Below are 21,095 nucleotides of genomic sequence, written 5' to 3' on the forward strand. Positions count from 1 at the left end.
GTGAGTTGGAGAAGAGAGTGGTGAGTTGGTGAGAGAGGTGACGTGGTGGAGAGGGAAGTGAGGTGAGTTAGGACATTTACATAAAAAAAGTGGTCATATTTGAATTTACAGAAAATAAGAGGTCATAAAAGAAGCTGGTCACAAAGTAGGGGGCCAAATAGGAATTAACTCTAAAATTAAAGGTCAATGTTTAGGGAAATAAGGAAAGTTTTGGATGGAAACAAACTCCAAACATTACCTACTTTTTATGTTTCAAAATCTTCACATAACTTTCTCCATCTAAAACCGTTTTCTCTCTCCATCTAAAACCGTTTTCACAGAGAGTTTCATTCGGAATTCTGGCGGAAGAATCTTTTCGTCAGAATCTCCTTCATAATTGAAGGAGGGTTTCCCTATTTTAGTATTATTATAGTTTTTCTTTTGCTTTTTCTACATCTTTTTAGTCTTTTAGAGGAAGGGGAAAAGAGGCAGTTGGTATGATGATGGTTCTTCGTTCTTCATGGACTTCTTCTTCAATTTCAACTAATCGGAAATGTCTTACAGAAAAGAAAGAAAGAGGAAAATCATACTACAAGTTCGATTTGATCTTTAAATAAAGATGAAAAAAAAGAAAGACTGATTTATCTTTGCTCAAGAAGATAAAGTTATAAGTAGTTTCAATTTTATTAGTTTTATTATAATCATTTGTCGACCTTTAAGGTCTTTTCATTCTTGATCTTAAGGATCTTTTCATTTTTTGACCTTTAGGGTCTTTTCTTTGAGTTTGTGTCTTGTCAATTCCTTTTTCTTCATGAGGCGGTTTACATTCGAAAGTTATATGGACTTTACTTATGTAACTCTGATGTAATTCTCAAAAAAATAAGAATTATTAACCATGTACTCTTGTGATTGCTATCACATGAATGGAATTATGATTTAATCAAAAAAAAAAAATCTTCACATAAAAATCTTAATCAACTTTATATAGTGTCCACATAACACAAGAAAGAAAAATAATTAGGCAAAGATTCCAAATATTCCACCACTTCTACAAATTGTACATACTATCCACCTCCCCTCCCCCCTTCACTCTGAAATCTCATCGACTCTCTCTTCTTTTCATTGTGGACCAATTCAACATTCAACATAGGTTGATTGTATCCATAAAATACTAGAGGGGCTAGTCAATCGTCATATTTGGTGTTTCTAAGGATAAATACTAAAAGCATCTCCAATGCAAAGCCAACTTTTTATTTATTTATGGGATGTGTTAAATCTCAATTAAGATCCTATCTAGATTACACAATTGAGATCTTCAATTCAAAACACATTTCCAATACAACCCTTTATAAACTTAAATTTACTATGTGTCATTTTCTAGATGGGTAGTCTTGTATTTGATATTGAGTGGACAATTGAGATCCTCAATAAAAATCTCAAATATTAGGTTTCTTTTCGAGGCATCTTATATTAAATGTTGTTACATCGTCTTAAGATCCAAATTGAGTTTTCATTGAAAAGAAAATTTTGTAAAAAAACTAAAAAAACTCTAACAATCAAGATGTAATAGAGATGTTTTTGAGTTTTGCATCGGAGATGCTCTTAGAGCATCTACAATGCAACACTCAATCTTAGAAACTCTGAGTGCCACATATGATTTTTGGAGTTTTTTTCTTAAAAACTCTCTCAAATGCAACACTCTATTTGGATCTCTAAGATGACATGTCGAGGGAGAATAAAGATATCTCAGGAGGACACTCTAGAAATAGAGTGTCCTCTTAAGATATCTCTAATTGTCCAACTCATCAATATTTGATTTTCAACCAATAGAAATTGAGTCTTCTATATTTTCTAAAATAACTATGTATTTATTTATGACACATAAGTAAATAAGAGAAGTTTCGAATTTTGCATTGGAGACACTAAAAAATTGAAGATCTCTATTTTTCGCCACTTAGGAGTGAGAATCTCAATTACAACTTGACACATAAGATGAATAGAGATTTTTTTTGAGTTTTGCATTGGAGATGCTCTTAAGGTTCGACTTACTCAGAACTCGCCAAACAGTTAAGGTTAATAAGGACGTTTACAAAACACTAATTTCAATACCATCTAGAGCATATCGAGCCTAATTCATCTCAAAGAAGATTAATAAGAAAATGACCAACCGAGATTTATCTTCTTCGCCGATTAAATTGTATAGACTAAATTTATTTCATTATCGACTTGAACCATCTAATATTATGTCAATTACTTCACATATGCTATGATTTTCTTGGTAATGTTTGTTCTCTCTAAATTTCAAAGCACACTTTATCATACAAGACAATAGAAATGCAAATTTTCTTTAGATGATGGTAACCATCTATACCTATAGTCGAGCTTACCCTAGATGTGTGATAGTCACAAATGGTCAGAGAGAGTATGTAACACCCCTATTTTCTTGATATACCAAATTGGGTGGAAATAATAAAAGTCTAGGTCAGTTTTGTTTAGATGAAATACTAGTGGGTTTAAAAACCCTATTTCTCTTCACTTTTGAGGAAACCCTATAGAAAAGAAAGAGGGTGCAGCCGCTCCTTAGTGAAGGAAGGAGGAATAAAGAAGAAAAGTGATGGAAATAGAGTTCTCTAGTGAGAGAACAAGCCATGGTTGTGGTCTTAAAGTCATCTAAGGCGAAAAGAGGTAGATTTCCTATCTCCTAATTTTTTTGTAGGCTCTTTCAATTTATTCCATGATAGGTATAGTATTGTTAATCACATGAAATAACGATTAAATGGCTTACAGATTAGTTTTATCTAGAATTACATAAAACATATAGACAGGACAGTATTTTGGTCTAAATTCAACTTACATCTGGTGATGATATATGAAGAATATCGGTGTGATTCTTACTCTGAAATGTTGGAGAAATTTTATAGTGGATTTATCTTTTGAAAGTTTAGGATTTCTGATTTCTGAACTTTGTATTAGGCAAAGATAAAATGGTTGTTTGGGTTCAAATTATTATCATAATAACTAAAAACACCTAGATATTTTCCTATTAAGTATAAGTTATCAAAATATTATGAGTAATAATAGGTCAAGTTTAAAATAATTTTGATATTTACTATTCAGGTCATTTTTTAATTGTTTGGTTCCCAATATACCCTTCTCCATTAGAAATTACTCTCTCTCAACAACCCCAAATTTTTTCTAGGGTTTTTCTTCTTTCTTCGAGTCCTTCTCTTCTTCGAATCTTCTTCTCCAGATCTACTTCCCCAGACACTTATTATTATCCAAATCAAAGAAAATACAAACTATGTTGAATTTGGAAAGCCTATGGACAACAAAATTACCTCCAAGTGGGCGAAGTCAGGTTAGTTTTTGTATCAAAAGTCTTGCGATTTTTGCAAAATTGCTAATGGTAATTGTTGTGCTCGATTTCATAGCATGATTCGTCGAGGGCTTTTGTTGTTCCTGAGTTTGCTTTTGAAAGTTTAGGATTTATCTTGACTTTGTATAGTGGATTTCTGATTTCTGCAAATTTTAGGATATGATTGAATGTTCTAGTCTACCCCAGCATGGTAGAGACATATTTAGACACAAAGGAGTTATTGGTTTTTGCTTCAATTGTTTCTGGTCTATTCTTTGGTCATTCACCTGATGCGTTATGATCACTTTCTGTTTTTGAAGATTTTGGTTAGGGTTTTGTATTGGTGGTGACTACCCATTATCTGCAACTATTATGTCTGAATATGCCAACAAAAAAACTAGAGGTGCATTCATTGCTGCAGTTTTCTATGCAAGGTTTCAGATTTTTATTTGGAGGAATATTCGGAACCGTAATTTCATTAGTATTCGAAACTCTTTATAAAGCTCCTATATATTCCGTCGATCCTATTGGGTCAACTGTTCCTGAAGCTGACTAAGTTTGGCGTATAATTTTGATGTTTGGAGATTTACCCGCTGCTTTAACTTATTATTGGCGTATGAAGATGGCCGAAACTGCAAGATATACCGCTCTTATAACGAAAGATACTAAACAAGCAACTGCAGATATGTCAAAAGTTTTACAAGTCGAAATTGAAGTTGACTGCCCCGAAAAAACAACAATTGAGAATAAATCCATTAATAACTCTTTCGGGTATTTTCGAAGAAATTTGTTAAGAGACATGGCTGGCATTTGCTTGGACCAGCTAGTACTTGGTTTTTGCTTGAAATAGCATACTATAGTCAAAACTTATTTCAAAAGGATATTTTTATTGCAATTGGATGTATTCCACCAGCAGAAACTATGAATGCAATTGAAGAAGCTTATAAAATTGCAAGAGCACAAACCATGATTGCGTTATGTAGTATTGTTCCTGGGTATTGGTTTACGGTGGCGTTTATCCATCGAATGGGTGGATTCAAGATTCAATTAATGGGTTTCTTTTTCATGAAAGAATTCAGGTTAGGTCTTGCAATTCCTTACCACCATTGGACTTTGAATGGGAACCATCTAGGGTTTGTTGTTTTATATTCTCTAACATTCTTCTTTGCTAATTTTGGTCTAAATGCTACTATATTTGTAGTTCTGGCCGAGATATTTCTCGCTACGTTAAGATCAACAGATTGTGGTAAAGCTGGTTCTATAATTGGTGAATTTGGTTCTTATATTTAGCTCAGAATCAAGATAAAAGCAAGGCTGATGCAGATTATCCAGCAGGTATTGGTGTGAGAAACTCTCTTTTAATACTAGCAGCAACAAATGGGGTTGGCTTCCTTTTGACTTTCTTATTACCAGAATCAAAGGGAAAATCACTTGAGGAAATGTCACGAGAGAATTAAGATTATGATTTCAACAAAAAAAAAAAAGAATTAAGATTATGATGAACCGTGAATAGCTATATTATTTGCCTTGATTTTGAATTGACTTATTATTCATTTGTTTCTCAGTTCTTGTTGTGTTTATGTATATGATTCATTGATCAAGTTTTTTTTTCTCTATCTCTCTCTCTCTACATTATTTCATCTTGAAGTATTGAAAGTTTAATCTTAAAGTAGAAAATAATAGGAATTTTGAAGGTTTGATTTTAAAGTCAACCACATAATTTCTTCATGAGTTTTATATGATGAATGATGAAATTAATTCCAAACTCAAGATTTCGTACACATACTCTTAGTTTATATTCTTGATTTGCAAATCGAGTTTGCAAGATATGTAACTCAAGATTATATTTTGCAAAGCTTGCAAATCATGTTTGCAATCTATATTATGCAAACACACGTTTGCATTACAGATTGTTGCAAACACGTTTGCATAACAGATTTTTGCAAACACGTTTGCATAACAGATTATTGCAAACACGTTTGCATAACAGATTATTGCAAACACGTTTGCATAACAGATTATTGCAAACACGTTTGCATAACAGATTGTTGCAAATACGTTTGCAGAAAAACGTAAAGGAAAAAAGCGCCGTTTTTTTTCTGGGTTTTTTTTTTGAAAAAAAGTATTGAAAGTGGATCTTGTTAGAAAGCTAATGAAAAATCATTTCTAAATATATAATTTTTATAGAAATCCGACATCTCAAACAAAAGTTATATCGATTTAAACTTTAAAGAAAAATAAAAGAATTTAGTTACACAAAATGACAAAAAAGGGTATTTTAGTATTTGCACACTTTTTGACCTGAATAATAATTTTCAAATGTTTTGTGCTTTTCTACTCATTTTCAATATTATTTTGACCTTTTTAGAAATTACCTCTATTACCCAACCATAGTCCATGTATGTCTATTTTTGTCAATTCTGTCGTCCACCAGCCTTTGGTGCAATGGTTGGGCACCCCTCTTAAGCCCATGAGATCGTGGGTGACTCGAACCCAAAATCTCATGGACTTAAAAGGGATGTCGTACCACTACACCAAAGGGTTGGGCACCCCTTTTAAGCTTATCTTGTTCAGTTATAAACCCTTCCACTGCCTCTATCATCTTCCACTTCACTTCCGACGTGGTCACAAGTTTTTCCTCTACTAACATAGTTTTAAGCTTCTCCCCACTGAAAGTCTCTCTTAACTTACTCAAAACTTTCTCGAAGCCATTTGACATTGAATTTAAGCACCTCAACCATCTTTATCTTCTCCTCCCATCTATTGATTATTTCCAAAGACAACTCAATGAACCGGTATAAAGAATCTGTTGCAACTTGGCTTGAAGCAATATGCCCATATTTGACCAAATTTGTTTATACAATGAGAATTGTGTTTTTAAAATACTGAAGCCTTCAACATCCTCGAATTTTGTATCGAAAGCGCTCAAGTGATATCTCCCACTTTCATACTGTTTGGCAGAGCTTGGGGTACTCGTGGATATCCTCATATACCACTTCGACAGGTTCATTTCTTTTCACATCTACTCTAGTTTGGGTGCTCTTCCTTAAATCATCGATAAAGTTCCCAAAGTCTAGTACTAATTGTGGGTTTGCATCCATTGAATTACTGAAAAAATGTGTGTAGTTTGCAGTGGATACTGCTACAAGGTTTATAACTAGAAAACAGATTCTAATTTCACATGAATAAAGATAAAAGCAAAGAACCAGCAAAATTATTGAAGGAGAAAAAAAAATCACATCTAATATGATTCAATTCTACTAGACAAGAAGTTAAACTACAATACGAAGAAACCCTTTAAAGAACTTAACAGTCAAAAATTTGAAAAAATAAATTGAAAAAAAGAGGAAAGTCCGAAAGAAAGGAATTTCCGATTATTATACATTTAAATAAGATCTATCACCGATTATTATACATTTAAATAAGATCTATCTGATTAAATTGATTGTGTTTACAGGAAGAAAATGAAAATGTTGAAGAAGTCAAGATTGGAACGGTATTCGTGAAGTTTCAATAATGGCAAGACGGGCCACGGGAGTAAGTGAAGATGGAAAACAAACATCATAGTTGATACTATGCTCGGGCGGGGTGGCCGGGCCAGATTTGAAGAGAGAAATCTAAACATATTACATATTCTGTCCCGACCGATCAAAGTCATATTTCTTTTGCACATTACTTGTAAGTGATTCAAATTAGGAGCTAAAAAGAACAAATCAGTCCATAGTAAAATCTAAGAATTAGTAATATAATCCTTGCTATCACAAGATTCAAAACCAGTACTAGTATATCCTATTTCAAGCTTTATATATACATAGAGAATCCAAATAACTTGCAAAAAATGTTCACACTAAAACCCTAAAACCTTGTTTGAAGTTTTATATACACACCTCCTTCTAACCCTAGAAAAGTCCATGTAAAAGAAGGTTCTTACTTTTGTCAAGGTATATTTGCCGCTCCGAAAGTAATGGGCCAAGGCTAGTCTCCAAGCTAGACACCTTCTGTCGTGCCATTTTCAGCTCCTCCGTCGCCATCTTTAGCTTATCCTGCGCAATAGTAACCCGCCCCTCTGCCACTACCACGCCTGACTTTGCATCTGATACGGCCTTTAGCTTTTGCTCGACAAAATTGGTTTTAAGCTTCTCTCCAGCATAAAAGTCTTTCTTCACATCCTCAAATCGTTCTCGAAACCACTTTAGATTGAATTTAAGTACCTCAACCATTTTTATCTTCTCATCCCATGAATCAATCATTGCCAAAGACAACTCAGGGAGTCCGTGTTGGTGCATTTCTATGATAGTTTTCATTATTTCTACAACCATTGTGACCTGGCCCATGTACGAAGCTGTGAAAACTTGGCTGGTTGCAATATGGCCATATTTTAACCAGATCTGTTTGTATATTGAAGCTTGTGTTTTCAGAATGCTGAAACCTCCAATGTCCTCGAATTTCTCATCAAACGCGTTAGGGTGATGTCGCCCTCCTTCATACAGTTGACCAGCGCTTGGGTACTCCAGCGTTGGTACTTCTGATAGAGATTCTAACACCTTTAGAGGTTGATTTCTCTTCACATCTACTCTAGTTTGAGTACTGTTCACAAAATCATTGAGATAGTTTCTGGAGCTGGATTCTGGTACTGGTTGTGGTTGTGGTTGTGCTTCCATTAAATTACTACGAGAAAGTTTGTTGTTCTGCATTTCGATGATGCTAGATGGCTTGTGATTCCTGGTTGCTGGCATGTGGTTTACCACCTGACATCGGCACACACAACTTATAATAAGACAGGAAATAGGGTAATGAGGTGAGGATAAAGAACCTACCCCGAGGAAAGCTTAACTATTATAATTTGTCAGAGTTGTTCGAGACCCTCTATAACTATGCTAGCCTTGATAGTGAGCAGTGCCATTAAATAAGAAAGCTCTAGAGTAGATATAGAGGATGTCAAAGGCACTGTCTTCGCCTGGTCTAGGGCGTTGAAAGCTTTCAAAGATGTGTCTTTTGTTGACATGGTAGTCAATTGGGAGTTGTGGATGATGTAACACTTCCCGTATTGACTATCCCTGTTTTTGTATATATTTTTCTTCTTTAATATATTCATTCTAACTTTCAAAAAAAAAAATAATGGTAATTACGCGATTAGAGATGAAATAGACTATCATAAGTGAGTTTTGACCTGAACCTGATTGCTAGTATAAGCTCTGTTAGAGGCACTATCAGAGTGTTCCAAGCCAAGATACTGCTCCCATGCCCCGTAGACATTTCCTCTCTGGGAAATTGCATTAGCATGTCATTCTAGATTATAAATCTTAATACAGAGATTGGAAAGAATCAGATACATTCAGTTAATCAAACCTGAAAACAGATGGACACTACGTCGGAGTCTTGGAGGTAGGGTGGACCCCTTGACGAAAATGTAAACTTCCACTGATGAAACATTCACAAACAAAAGTTAAATACATTAGTTGTATAATGACTTAAAAGTTATATTTGACTAAGGTTGTGGAAAGGTAATATGTAGCGTCATCAACAAGAGAAGAAAGTTCAAGTAAGATGTACCTGGGCAAACTCATCATCAGAGACCCCCAATTTCTTTTGTATGCGCACTTTGACTTCAGCTAGAGTTTCTCCTTCGTGAATGACCAAGATAAAGGGATCCCCGAAGTTTTGGACCTGCTGCGGAAACCATATAGGATTTGATATTAGAAAAATCGGGTATATGATACTTACCAAAAGTGGATAATAATTCGTTCGAGTTATTTTAATAGTAGTATTCGCTTACCATCTGACTCTGAGATGGATCTCTTGTGAAGTGATAAAAGTGAATCAAGCAATCATGAGGACCCAAGTTCTTTTCTTCCTCTGGAATCTGTCAGGAAAAACAAATTTAACGACAAACAACACAAGAGCAAGAAAAATACAACACAAATCATCTGACACAAGCAAGAGTCCAAAAGAATTCCAGTCTACAATTTCCCAAAAAGCTGGCATTAACTTACCTCCTCTGCTCGTAATGTCCAGTATTGGTCATTTATGTTCTCGATCTTCTCATTAAGCTGCAAAATCTGCAAATATTTAAATCAAAATTAGGGGCAACAAAGCATTGGACGCCGAAAAAAAATTGATTCTGAACCGGTCACATGAATATTAGTTGAGCTACATTATACCCAAAGGGTGAGTCTACAACAAGCGTTACTTCTTTTTAAGAGCTTCCTCCTTAAAAGAGACCTAGGTGTTCCAAAAAGTCACAAACACGTAACTGAAGTTCAAGACCAATACTTTTCCTACAAGAGGAGTCAAAACAAATCGGACGAAAGGCAAGAAAGCAGAATTCTGCACTAGTTCGCATTCGTTAAAACCAGTTCAACAAGTGGAATATGCTGGAGGTTATGCCTCAGACTAATAGTACTAATTTAAGATGATAGATATTCTAGTACCTTGTATATCTTGTGATAGAACACTTCAAGCACTCTAAGTTCTGCATCTGTATGAGACAGCTCAACCTGTTTCAGAATTATTTGCAGATGTACCTTTTCTCAGTAAAGCACTGGGGGTATTATCTTTTATTGAAAAACTTATTAGGAGAAGGGAACTACAATGGATGAAACTTGAACTTCCTAAAGTGCTAAATAAAGCCAGATATTTAGTAAATAAATAACAGAGGAAAGAAAACAAAAATATTAATAGTTAAACAGGCATATATGACAGTAGCTTAGTCGCATTCATAAGAGAAATCAGAACACAACTAAAATGAATGAATTGTTGATGAAGAGATACCTTGGTCTTCAAGTCATTAATTACATCTTCTACAGTGCTTTGTTTTGGAAGTCTAATGGTATGAACCACCTAGTAGCAAATGAATCCAGATCAAATTAATCTCATGAGGTTTCAACATTATCCACAAAATATCATCAATGTGCTATGCTTACTTCTTCCTTTGCTGGGTGATAAAAGGCGACCTTCAGAGTTTTTAAACCTTGTAGCTCTGGTAGAGGATTGTCCAGGACTTCATAATACAAGATATCAGCTGTCTGTTGATAAGAAATCCAGACAATCACAGTTAGTTCCCAGCCACTCAAAGAAAAAGATATCAAAAACCTCAGAATAATAACTAAGGTGATAAATTACCTTACAGTAGTGAACTAACATATCAGACAAATGATCCACATCCCGGTACTTAATAGGTTGGGGATTAGGTTGCTGGGTGTAGCAATTGTGAGGTGTAAGCCTGAGTTTGGTCGGATCGTCCAAACCAAGATGTTTAGCAACTCTTTCCGTGACATCATCATAAGTTGATAACTTAGACCTTGAAGTTCGGATGTAAAAGGTATTAATTAGAGCGAAAAATTAAATAACAATAATAATACAACGAATATCAGAGAGGAAAATTTGGAACATTAAATTACTTACAACTCTAAACAGAAATCATCTTCCTTGGGTTTCTCCAAAGAACGAAAATGGACAACCTATTGAACGAAGAGTTAGAAATTTAGTAGAAACTAGATGAACTAACATAGACAAAATTTCATGAAGACACGACAATGGTGGAATTTTTTTCTAGAAACAACGAAATTAAAACTGCAGTAGACGTTGCACAGAGAAAATTATGATTGAGAGATTTAAGGACGGATGGAAATAAATTTGGCGTACCGGAATTTTCAGTTTTAATTAACCCATTTTCATTGTAAGAATCTACGTATTCAAATAATCTGATAGTTAAACTACAAGACTTTTTAATTCATTAGTTAAGGTTTTAAGTTTTGTAGAGATCGTATGTATGACAGTACGAGAGTATGTCAATCTATTATATCTGCATCATAAAGAGTTTATATAGTCTACGAAAGCAGTCCAAACCGTACTGCAACTGAAAATGCGTAAGGTAGGGGTATAGCCAGGCATAACAGATACCAAATTTTGCCAAGTATAACCCAATATATTCATAGCGTTATTGAGTGAGCCAATAATAATTATATAAGCACCATGACCTTGTTAACTTTCTAAGCCTCATTTCATAGCCTATTTGTATCAATTCTGCATTAAGTACATTTTTTCTCATGCTTTTCTTTCACATATTAAAGGAAGCCTCGGTAACATGTACCTGAAGATTATGGACATATTCTAGAAAAGAAGGAACATCAGGATATCGGCATTGTGGATGACTTTTAACCACACAGGGTTTCTGGAAACAAAGTATGTCTCCATCTTCGAGCTGCAATACATAGCATAAAATGAAGTAAAAAACAAAAATTAAGAAAATTAAGAGAGAAATCCAGAAGGAATGCTCGTATAAGCAGTGCTAATGCTACATTACCTGACTAGAACGAAACGAGACTTTCTTGTCTATGTGGTCGCACATAACTGACGGCTCAAACTTTATCTCCTGCGCTCAAAAGATGGCATAATCAGATACTTTCAAGAGTACTAACTAACAAGTACGCTAAATAAATTTGAGCCTGGTAGTAACAGCATGATGAGAATGCAATTATGCAAATACTAAAGAATCTCAGCCTCAATAGAGTAAAGAAATTAACCTCGTAAAGTTCTATTTCTTCATCAGGATCAAATCCAGCCATTTCATTGAGCTTTTTGAGGATTTCTACAGCCTTGCTACTACCCTTCACAAAAAGCCTCCCCACATATCTGATATCACAGAAAGGGTATCCCTCAAGCACATGCAGTTTTATCTAATATAAAGGTTGGTGAGTCCGAATTGTACCTGAGTTCTTCTTTCTCGGGGTCATAAAGTTTGAAGAAAAGGAGAATAACTTCTTTTGCCCTATTAGGTGGAGGAATGGGTTGTAAATCCTGTAGTTGTTACAGAAGTCAGTCACACAAAAGGCAAAAGCTGATGGCCAAACCCAGCATGATCTGACAGGCTAAAAATTAGAAATGCATAAAATTTCATAAAAAATCACGAAACAATAGTATAAAACTACAATTACCAGCCCAAGCTCTACTTCTAGAAACAGTTTTAGTTCCGCATTGTGAGCCTTCTTTGATACCTCCCTCAACTCTCCAACCTACAACACCACAATGAATTACTATAAAGTGAACTGCTGCACTGCATGAATTACTATAAAATATTTCCATAGAAGAGATTGGTACTTTTAACTATATAATACTTGCACAAATTCGTGATAATGTCTGAAACCTTCACTAGAAGTAGGTAAAACAATTTCTAAGACTACATAGCCTGCCGTGAATAGTATATACACATAATCTAATCTAGTGACAATATCACAACTTTAACCAATAAAGTGATAATCTAATCTAGTGACAGTATCACAACTTTAACCAATAATGTGTGTGTGTGTGTGTGTGTGTGTGTGTGTGTGTGTGTGTGTGTGTGTGGATATATCTCAATTCCTTTTTGAAGAATTCAACATTTTGAAGCAGCCATAGACCATAGTACAATATTGTGCATAGGCCTAAGTAAGAAGAAAACTAAGCTGAAACAATTAAAAAACATTTCACTGCAATTCCAATTTGAAACACGGCAACAAACGGGAAACCAATGTAGCATAAATAAATGTGCGAAGTATTTACTGGTTGTGTTTCCTCTTGCTGTGTCAACGGCCGATTTGGACGATATGTATGGTTTTGACGCTTCGCCCATAGCCAAAAACGCTGAAGTTGCACTGGTATACCAAACTCTTTTGCTACCTCCTCCTGTCACCACCTCAAGTTAGAAAACCAGTTTATCAAAGTAAAAGGGAATTACATTATTATTAATTAAGCATATCAAACTGATTTTTTTTTTACATAATCTGTGATTCTGTTCTGACCCCTACGTGAAATATAAACACCAGAGGAAAATGCAGCAGCACTTCCCACGGAACAGGTAAACAACATAGATTTAACGAGTAAATGTGGGGGAGTATGACAAATCATTTTTACTTTCTAAAAGTATTGTTAATGGGAGTAGATAAATATAGATCTCTCTCTCTCTCTCTCTCTCTCTCTGCTAACGACAAGCTGTACATATATAGAAAGATCCCTCAAGCTCTTTCGGTCAACTAGGATGGGCAGAGTAATGAAGCATATGCAATAAGAGTGTTTGCCAGTCGCCACCATCCTAGTAGGATTGCCTGCTACGCATCTAGACTCCATTGACACTTCAAAGGATTATTTTAATGGATACTAGAGAACACAATTTTGGTTATCATCCAACTGAAACTTGATTACTTCAAATGATGACAAATGCATTATCAATTTGAAGATCTAGTAGACTGTTTATCTAAAATAAATAAATGTAATCATTTAAATAAGAAAATTAGAGGTGTAGCTTTTCTAATGACAATTAGGAAAATAAGATTTCTGCAGGGCAGCTCTACCCTATCAAACATACAGGCGAAGTATTATTTGACACAATACTAGATGTTACCTTAAAAAGGTTAAAAGGCATCTTTTTCTGGATGCGGAAACTACGAACTTTGTTATGATCAACAAGATCAAAATAAATATCCTTCCCAATTTGTTCAAGGAGGTCTTCGTTCCGCGCAACCTAGAGATATCATATTAACCAACTCAGTACTTGTATTTAAACATGGTCACGGACAGAAGGAAGAGGTTAAAATAGAAACCTTTATAATAGTATATGCATTGTAGTCTGTGACCTTACGGACGGCAACCTCTGCTTCAACTATACAAGTATCATTCACCAAATATCCTCTACCGGGATCATATAGTACACTCAGGGGCATGAACGATGTAAAACCCCAATCACTTTTTTGTGCAGTAAATTGGTGTTGTATATCTGCAAAATGCGCAAAAGGTAGGATTTAATTATTAGATTACAGGTAACACGAATCATTTGTACTGAAAATAAAGAATTGAAATGTTTCTTGTCACTGAAAACTGTGAAGAAGACAATCTGAAGAAAATTACACAAGGAAACTGTGACATAAAGACTAAACAAATGTTTTAGTTGGACCAGATAGGCAAACAAATGTCATTCGATTATAAAAAATAGAAATACTATAAAGTTTATAGCAAATAAGCAGTGAAACATTAAGGTACATTTCCTAGAGAAACAGAACAAAAAAATAAGAAGAGATAGAAAAAGAAATTCTCCATGTTCACAAACAATCTCCTAGAGAAACATGCATTAAGCTTTTCGCAAGCCTCGCATGTTTAATTACCAATCACCACTCATTGAAGCCATTGGGAGAAGAATTTTTCCATGTTCACAAACTATCATAGTAGACCATATCATTCATAGATACAAAAACCAACAAGGAGGATACCTTTTTTTCTTTTTTGAAACTTTGAATGAATATATTAGAAGAAGAAACTATATATTTACAAGATTGTGGGAATGGCTTACAGGGAGGATACCTGTTCTTACTGTGTACTTGTTATGTATTTGATTAACAATTGCCAAACTGAATTGTGCATTCCTACTCCACCCGTTCGGCAAATTAGTAGAGTTCGCTACATCTAGGTACATCGATAAGTGATCAACATTGTTGCCCTTCGGAAAAATCAGCACCCGCCTAACCAATAAAAGTGAAAACTACATATCATAAGTTGATCTATTTTTTATCAAGTGTTAAAAGTATTCTAACTAAATCATGAGCAAATGAGGGGGAAAGTCGACATACCATTTATAAGAACCAACCATGAAAACATCAGAGTAAAGTTTCTTAGTGGTTATCCTAGAAAACTTTTCAATAGTCCAGCTGAATCTTGAAGATGGTGGATCCTCAACTGGCTGGTTTTCCATCGTACTAACAGCTTCTGCTTGTCCAACTGCAACAAAATTTGAAAAAAGAAAACTAAGGTATCAAGTAATCAACAAATTTACCAAATTCAAAACTCTTTAAGAACCAAAAACCCTAAAACCTAATTAAGAACCAATTAGCACATAAGAAAACAAATGAATGAATAAATGAAGATTACCTTGATGATTCTAATCAAAAGTTAAACCCTAAAGAACTAAAAATCAAAAGCAGAATAGTAATAAGAAACAATCATAGACCAAAATTGAAGTATTAACATAAAGAGCAGAGAGAGATGAAGAGATTATAGTCATAGAAGAAGAGTTTCAGTGTTCATACATCTAAACGTGGAGGAGTCGTTGACGGAGAAACGAAGGAGAAAGAGAATTTTAGAGAGAGAAAGTATCGAAAGGGTTTCTTATTCGTGAAGGTAATTTTGGAATTTTAGCGGGCAAAATAACTTCCGAGGGAGGTAGGGATTAGCGCGCGTTTGGTTGGACTCCGACACTTGTTTCGCGGACAGGGAAGGATCTATCTAAGGAGTATTGACATTTCGGGCGGACAAATATGAACATGTGCCTGCAACCCGAGTCTCCCCGCCAGCCCGCTCGGATTCTAACGGGTTTGGGCTGACGGGTCGCGGGCTTTTTGAAAATAAAAATAATAGAAAAGATTAATTAAAAATATAAAAAATGAGTATAAATTTATTCGTTATTTGGAGTAGATACATGAATAGTTGATACATCTTTTTATTTACATCAATTTACATACAGAAAAGACAAAGAAATACATCTTTAGGATCTGTTTACAACTCAGAGATCATGAAATGAGAAAATTAATGGTTCGGTTAGGATTACTAACTATTTCAAAGTTCAAGAGATTATGCGATGGTTGGAAAAGCTTCTGCAAAGTGCGGTGGTCCGAGACTTCGAGTAATAAGAGATAGAGAGATTCAAAGACAAGATAGAAGGGTTTGTAAAGAGAGAGATATCAGAGCTTCGAGTAATAAGAGAGAGAGAGATTCAAAGTGCGGTGGTTCGAAGCAGCCTCGGGCCTGAAAGTGAACTTTAATAAGAGTTAGGTTATAGAAGTGGGGAAGGTTGAGGACTTGGAGGGCCTGGCAGTGTCTTTTGGGTGCGGCAAAGCCTCCTTGCCGATCTCTTATCTGGGCTTACCGTTGGGACATTTTTATAGATCAAAACACCTTTGGGATCCGGTCATCGAGAAAGTAACTCGTCGTTTATCTCCTTGGAAAGCCAGACTTCTATCTAGAGGAGGGAAACTAACGTTGGTCAAGTCGGTCCTCTCGGCTCTTCCAGTATATTTCCTATCTCTGTTCTCGACGCCGGTGTCGGTTTGTAAGGAATTGGAGAAGAAATTCAAGGATCTCTTTTGGTATGGGGACAAAGAAGTTAAGAGGATTCATTGGGTGGCTTGGGAGATAATGAGTAGGCCGATGAATCAAGGAGGTTTTGGCTTAAGAAACATGAGAAGGGTGAATGACGCCCTGCTCTCTAAATGGCTTTGGAGATTTGGGACGGAGAAGGAACAACTATGGGGAGGATTATTTTTGAAAAATATGGGGAAGATGAGCTGTGGTGGATTTCAAAACCACCTAAAGGTGCATACGGGGTTTCGGTATGGAGGGGAATCTACAATAGGTGGAAAATTTTCAAATCCATCTCAACAACTACGTTCCCCTAAAGGAAGTCTACCCAAATCTATTTCGCCTGGCCAATTTAAAGAAAGGCACAGTCAGCGAGTTCTTTGATTCACAAGCTAATAGGTGGAGGGTGGAGCTTAGAAGAGGTCTATATGAATGGGAAGAGGAGGAGGCTAACAGATTCATGAACGACATTGCCCCGTTTTGTCTTTCGGATCACCCGGATTCCAGGATCTGGAGTTCCAGTCAGGTAGCTGAGGGGAAAGGGCTTTCTGTAAAGGCAATGGTCACCATTCTGACGTATGAGGGCAGGGAACCAATGCCGATTTTTAAAGAGATTTGGAGGAAGAACACCCCAATGAGAGTAAGTGTATTTCTTTGGACTGTCGTGTGGGATAAAATTCCTACAATAGACAATTTGAGGCGGAGGGATTTCATCTCACCTAACAGATGCAACCTATGTGGGAAGGAAGAAGAATCGTGTATACATCTTTTCCTGGTATGCAACAAAGTCAGAAGTGTATGGAACAGATTCGTGGGAAGCTTGGGGATTGCCTGGACTTTCCCAAACTCAATTTCGAATTTCATTATGGCGTGGAAAGGGATCAAAGGGAGTAAGCATAAGAAAGCGATCATCAATCTTATCCCCAAAGTCTCGTTCTGGGCAATTTGGAACGCTAGAAACGAAGGAATCTTTAGGGATAAAACTCGATCGGTGGACCATATCTTCTTCGCAGCTAAATGTCTTATTTACCATTGGAGCAGATCTTATGGATGGGCCAAAACCTACACGTTCAATAACATAGTGGAAACCTGGGACAACTTCTTGGCTTCTTTGTAATATTTCTTTCTTTTTATTTCCTTGGCTCGTCCCGACTCGTTAGCTCCTCAACCGGGACTAAGGAGGGACCCGACTTGTGCCAGGTCGTTAGGACTTAATCGTTCTTTTCTGTAACCGTTTATTTCAAATCAATATTAATTCAGTTTGATTAAAAAAAAAAGAGATTCAGAGACAAGATAAAAGGGTTTGTAAAGAGACAAAGAGATTCAGAGCATCGAAATAATAAGAGAGAGAGATAGAGATTCGGAACTTCGGCAAGGTGCGGTGGTGGTGTGTGGTCGGTGAAAGGGGAGGCGGAAGGCTTGGATCGGTGGAGTTTCTAAGGTTTGTAAAAAAAATAGAAGGGTTTGGGGTATATTATAGGTGAGGACCATATAATCCAACAACTGAGGATGTATGTTGAAGAGGAAAGATATCTCAGTCGTTGGAACATATAATCTGACGAAGGGTTTAGGGTTAATAAGATGGGCGGTCTGGTAGCAAGTCATATCGGGCGCACGGGTCGCAGGTCTTTTCGGGCAGGCGAGTGGCGGATAGGTAACGGCGGGTGTAATGAGTCGGACCCAAGTAAGAGGCCTTACCCGAGTCCCGCCCACTTCCACCCGATATTTGGGTCGGGTACGTTCGAGTTGGGTCCTTCTCAAACGTTGGGTCGTCTGAGATCGGGCGGTTAAGGTAGGGTTTCGGATTTCCAGACCGTTTCCCCGACCTTAGGAAGAAGTAGTGATGAAAGAAGAGAGTCCGTTATCTCTAACATTTATTTATCGGTTACTCAGATAATCTCATTTGGTCTAAAACAGATAATGGGTGGTTCTCAACCAGATCGTTATTCATTCATTTCCATGATAGTTTTCAATGAACCGATATTTATTCATTTCGATGATAGTTTTCAATGAACCGAGTTGTTTGTGAAGCCGCCTCTTACCTGTAACTCGACCAAAAATACCATCGTTCATAGAGAAAAACTAAGTGAACAATTCCATATCTTTCGTTGTTTAACAGATAATGTTCGTTTACCTAAACATATGCTTTATGGGTATCTCACTATCAATTTATGATTGAAAAGCTGATGGTGTGTTTGGTTGCTGGATTCCTAAGTAGGATTCCTATCAAAAGTGGAATTTGGTAGGAATCACGAATACTTGGTTTGTTTGGCTAGCAAGAGTCTTAGGACTCTTGAATCCTAAGGATTCATAATTCCAAAATTTGTATTGAACCAAAACCTCACCCTACCCCCCAGGGTTTGATAGGATTAATAAATCTAAATTTTAAACTTAAAATCAACGAAAAAATATTCCTTCTACAAAATAATTATTTTAAATTTCAAAAATATTTTTCTTTTTCAAAATCATTTTTTTTCCGAAAATTATTTTTTCCCCCAAAATCATTTTTTAAAATCGATTTTTCCCCAAAATCTGATTTTTCCGACAACCATTTTTTTCGCCGAAAATCGATTCTTCCCCAAATAAGTTTTCTTTCGAATATCCAAATTTTTTTCCAGAAAACAGATTTTCCCTTAAAACTGTTTTTCCTCCAAATCCGTTTTTTTACTGAAAATTTGTTTTTTTTTTTCTCGAAAAATATTTTTCCGAAAAATGAAATCTTAGAAAAACTTTTTGTTTGATAGAGACTGTGTTTTCTCCAAAAGAAAAAACGGTGCTCAAAAAAAAATTTCGTGAAAAAATACCAAATAATAATAAATCATAGGATTCTTATTAGTTGCCAAACAAATCAAAAAATATTATTTGGATTCATGAATCCGTGGAGTCATGAATCTCAAGGACTCATGAATCCGCGTATTCATGATTCCGTCATCCAAACACACCATGAATTTTATTCCTTTATTACTTTCTAATGTGATCATCAAAATTAAGATCAGATAAACGTAAAATAAATAAAATTCGAAGATTAGGGGAAAAAAAAAGTTAATCAAGGTGATGATTTATTTTCTCTTAAGACAATTGGCGTTGTGTATAGTACCACACAATTATTGGTATTTGTCTCTCAAGATACAATGATTAACTTTTCAAATAAATGATACATTTCAATAAAAAAAAATGATACTTCTACTTAGAAAGCAGTCGAACACGAAAGCAGACTAACCTTTGTCTTCATTCGAATGAATCTTTACTTGCTTCTAAACTATCTCCTTTAGTACCCTTCATTTGGTACTTTTACCTATGTATAGTATTTCTATTAAGGTTTTAAGCACGGGCAAAAGGATCATAATTTGAAGTTGAAATGGGTTTAATTTGTAGGAAACAAATATGCAAGAGTACTATTTGCGAAGTGTCAGTTGGAATTGGGGGCGCGTTTGTAACTGTTGGGCAAAGAGCCAAAGAAGGAAATGATCCACGTTTGTAGGAAACAAATATGCACGAGTACTATTTGAATTTGGGAATCATTTTCTCCAAATCTTTTCAAATTCTACAAATTTTTGGACCTTAGGCTTTCTTTTTTGGCTTGGTCGAGTAAAAAGACCCACTGATTGACAAAAATAGACATATAAAGGATAAATTCAAAATTTTATTGCTTCAAAATCTCCATATAAAAATCTTAATTAACTTTATATGATCAAAAATTTATTGCTTCTAAAGAATCCAAATATCAGACCACGTCGACAAATTGTACATACTATTCCCCCCTTTCACACTCAAATCCTGTTCAAGTATTTACAATATACTCCACAAAATTCAGACCCTAGTCTCGACCGACTATTATAATGCTAGTCTCCAAGACAGACACCTTCTGTTGCGCCATTTTCAACTCCTCGTGTGCCAACTTCAACTTATCCTGTGCAATAATAAACCCTTTCTCTGCCTCTAGCAACTTCGACTTTGCATCCGACATTGACACAAGCTTTTCCTCTACTAACATAGTTTTAAGCTTCTCCCCACTGTGAAAATCTCTCTTGACTTCCTCGATTAGTTCTCGAAGCCATTTGACATTGAATTTAAGTACCTCAACCATCTTTATCTTCTCTTCCCATCTATTGATTATTTCCAAAGACAACTCAATGAATAGGTGCTGGTTCATCTCCATGATAGTTTTCATAATTCCCACAACCATCGCGACCTGAACGATATAAGAATCTGTTGGAACTTGGCTTGAAGCAATATGCCCATCGGGAACTTGGCTTGAAGCAATATGCCCATATTTTGACCAAATCTGTTTATACAATGAGGATTGTGTTTTCAAAACACTGAAGCCTTCAACATCCTCGAATTTTGTATCGAAAGCCCTTATTGGATATCTCCCACCTTCATACAGTTGCACAGCGCTTGGGCACTCGTGGATATCCTCATATACCACTTTGACAGGTTCATTTCTTTTCACATCTACTCTAGTTTGGGTACTCTTCCTTAAATCATTGATAAAGTTCCCAAAGTCTAGTACTAATTGTGGGTTTGCATCCATTGAATTACCGAAAGAAAGTGTGTAGTTTGCAGTTGGATACTGCCAGAAGGTTTATAACTTTTGGCGTGTCGTGTACCTACTATTTATTGAACGAGTAAAAGAAATTGCATTTAATATGATTCAATT

General features: G+C 35.7%; 1 protein-coding gene and 1 pseudogene across 4 annotated transcripts; one reads left to right on the forward strand and one right to left on the reverse strand.

Moving 5' to 3' along the window:
- Window positions 1-3,406: 3,406 nt before the first annotated feature.
- LOC147541852 (low affinity inorganic phosphate transporter 1 pseudogene) lies at window positions 3,407-4,950 on the forward strand (annotated as a pseudogene).
- Window positions 4,951-7,034: 2,084 nt separating this feature from the next.
- On the reverse strand, window positions 7,035-15,611 carry LOC147541853 (ubiquitin C-terminal hydrolase 12-like). Of its 4 annotated transcripts, none has more exons than XM_086633564.1 (23): window positions 15,388-15,585; window positions 15,230-15,265; window positions 14,932-15,079; window positions 14,666-14,823; window positions 13,912-14,084; window positions 13,713-13,832; window positions 12,875-12,997; window positions 12,271-12,348; window positions 12,045-12,133; window positions 11,860-11,968; window positions 11,640-11,708; window positions 11,427-11,537; window positions 10,739-10,794; window positions 10,457-10,634; window positions 10,258-10,359; window positions 10,106-10,174; window positions 9,766-9,831; window positions 9,328-9,393; window positions 9,111-9,197; window positions 8,888-9,004; window positions 8,684-8,755; window positions 8,511-8,597; window positions 7,035-8,082 (listed from the first exon to the last, which is right to left on the reverse strand). In XM_086633564.1, exons 3-23 carry the CDS (start codon window positions 15,051-15,053, stop codon window positions 7,234-7,236), a joined length of 2,901 nt encoding a protein of 966 aa, XP_086489690.1. In that variant the 5' UTR covers window positions 15,054-15,079; window positions 15,230-15,265; window positions 15,388-15,585; the 3' UTR covers window positions 7,035-7,233. The 4 variants fall into 4 exon arrangements, with proteins under 4 accessions (XP_086489690.1, XP_086489688.1, XP_086489689.1 ...); XM_086633562.1 differs by having other exon boundaries at window positions 8,505-8,597; XM_086633563.1 differs by lacking the exon at window positions 15,230-15,265 and having other exon boundaries at window positions 15,388-15,611.
- Between the last annotated feature and the right edge of the window lie 5,484 nt (window positions 15,612-21,095).

The sequence above is a fragment of the Eschscholzia californica genome, unplaced genomic scaffold (assembly GCF_041429995.1).
Source record: "Eschscholzia californica isolate CP2 unplaced genomic scaffold, dmEscCali1.0.p SCAF_4, whole genome shotgun sequence".
Lineage (NCBI taxonomy): Eukaryota > Viridiplantae > Streptophyta > Magnoliopsida > Ranunculales > Papaveraceae > Eschscholzia > Eschscholzia californica.

Coding starts and splice junctions, on each gene's coding strand:
- LOC147541853 (XM_086633561.1), bottom strand. CDS start 15,053: ATGGAAAACCAGCCAGTTGAGGATCCACCATCTTCAAGATTCAGCTGG. Junction 10,795..11,426: donor AATATGTCCATAATCTTCAG/GTACATGTTACC, acceptor TTCGTTCAATAG/GTTGTCCATTTTCGTTCTTT. Junction 10,635..10,738: donor GATGATTTCTGTTTAGAGTT/GTAAGTAATTTA, acceptor CCGAACTTCAAG/GTCTAAGTTATCAACTTATG.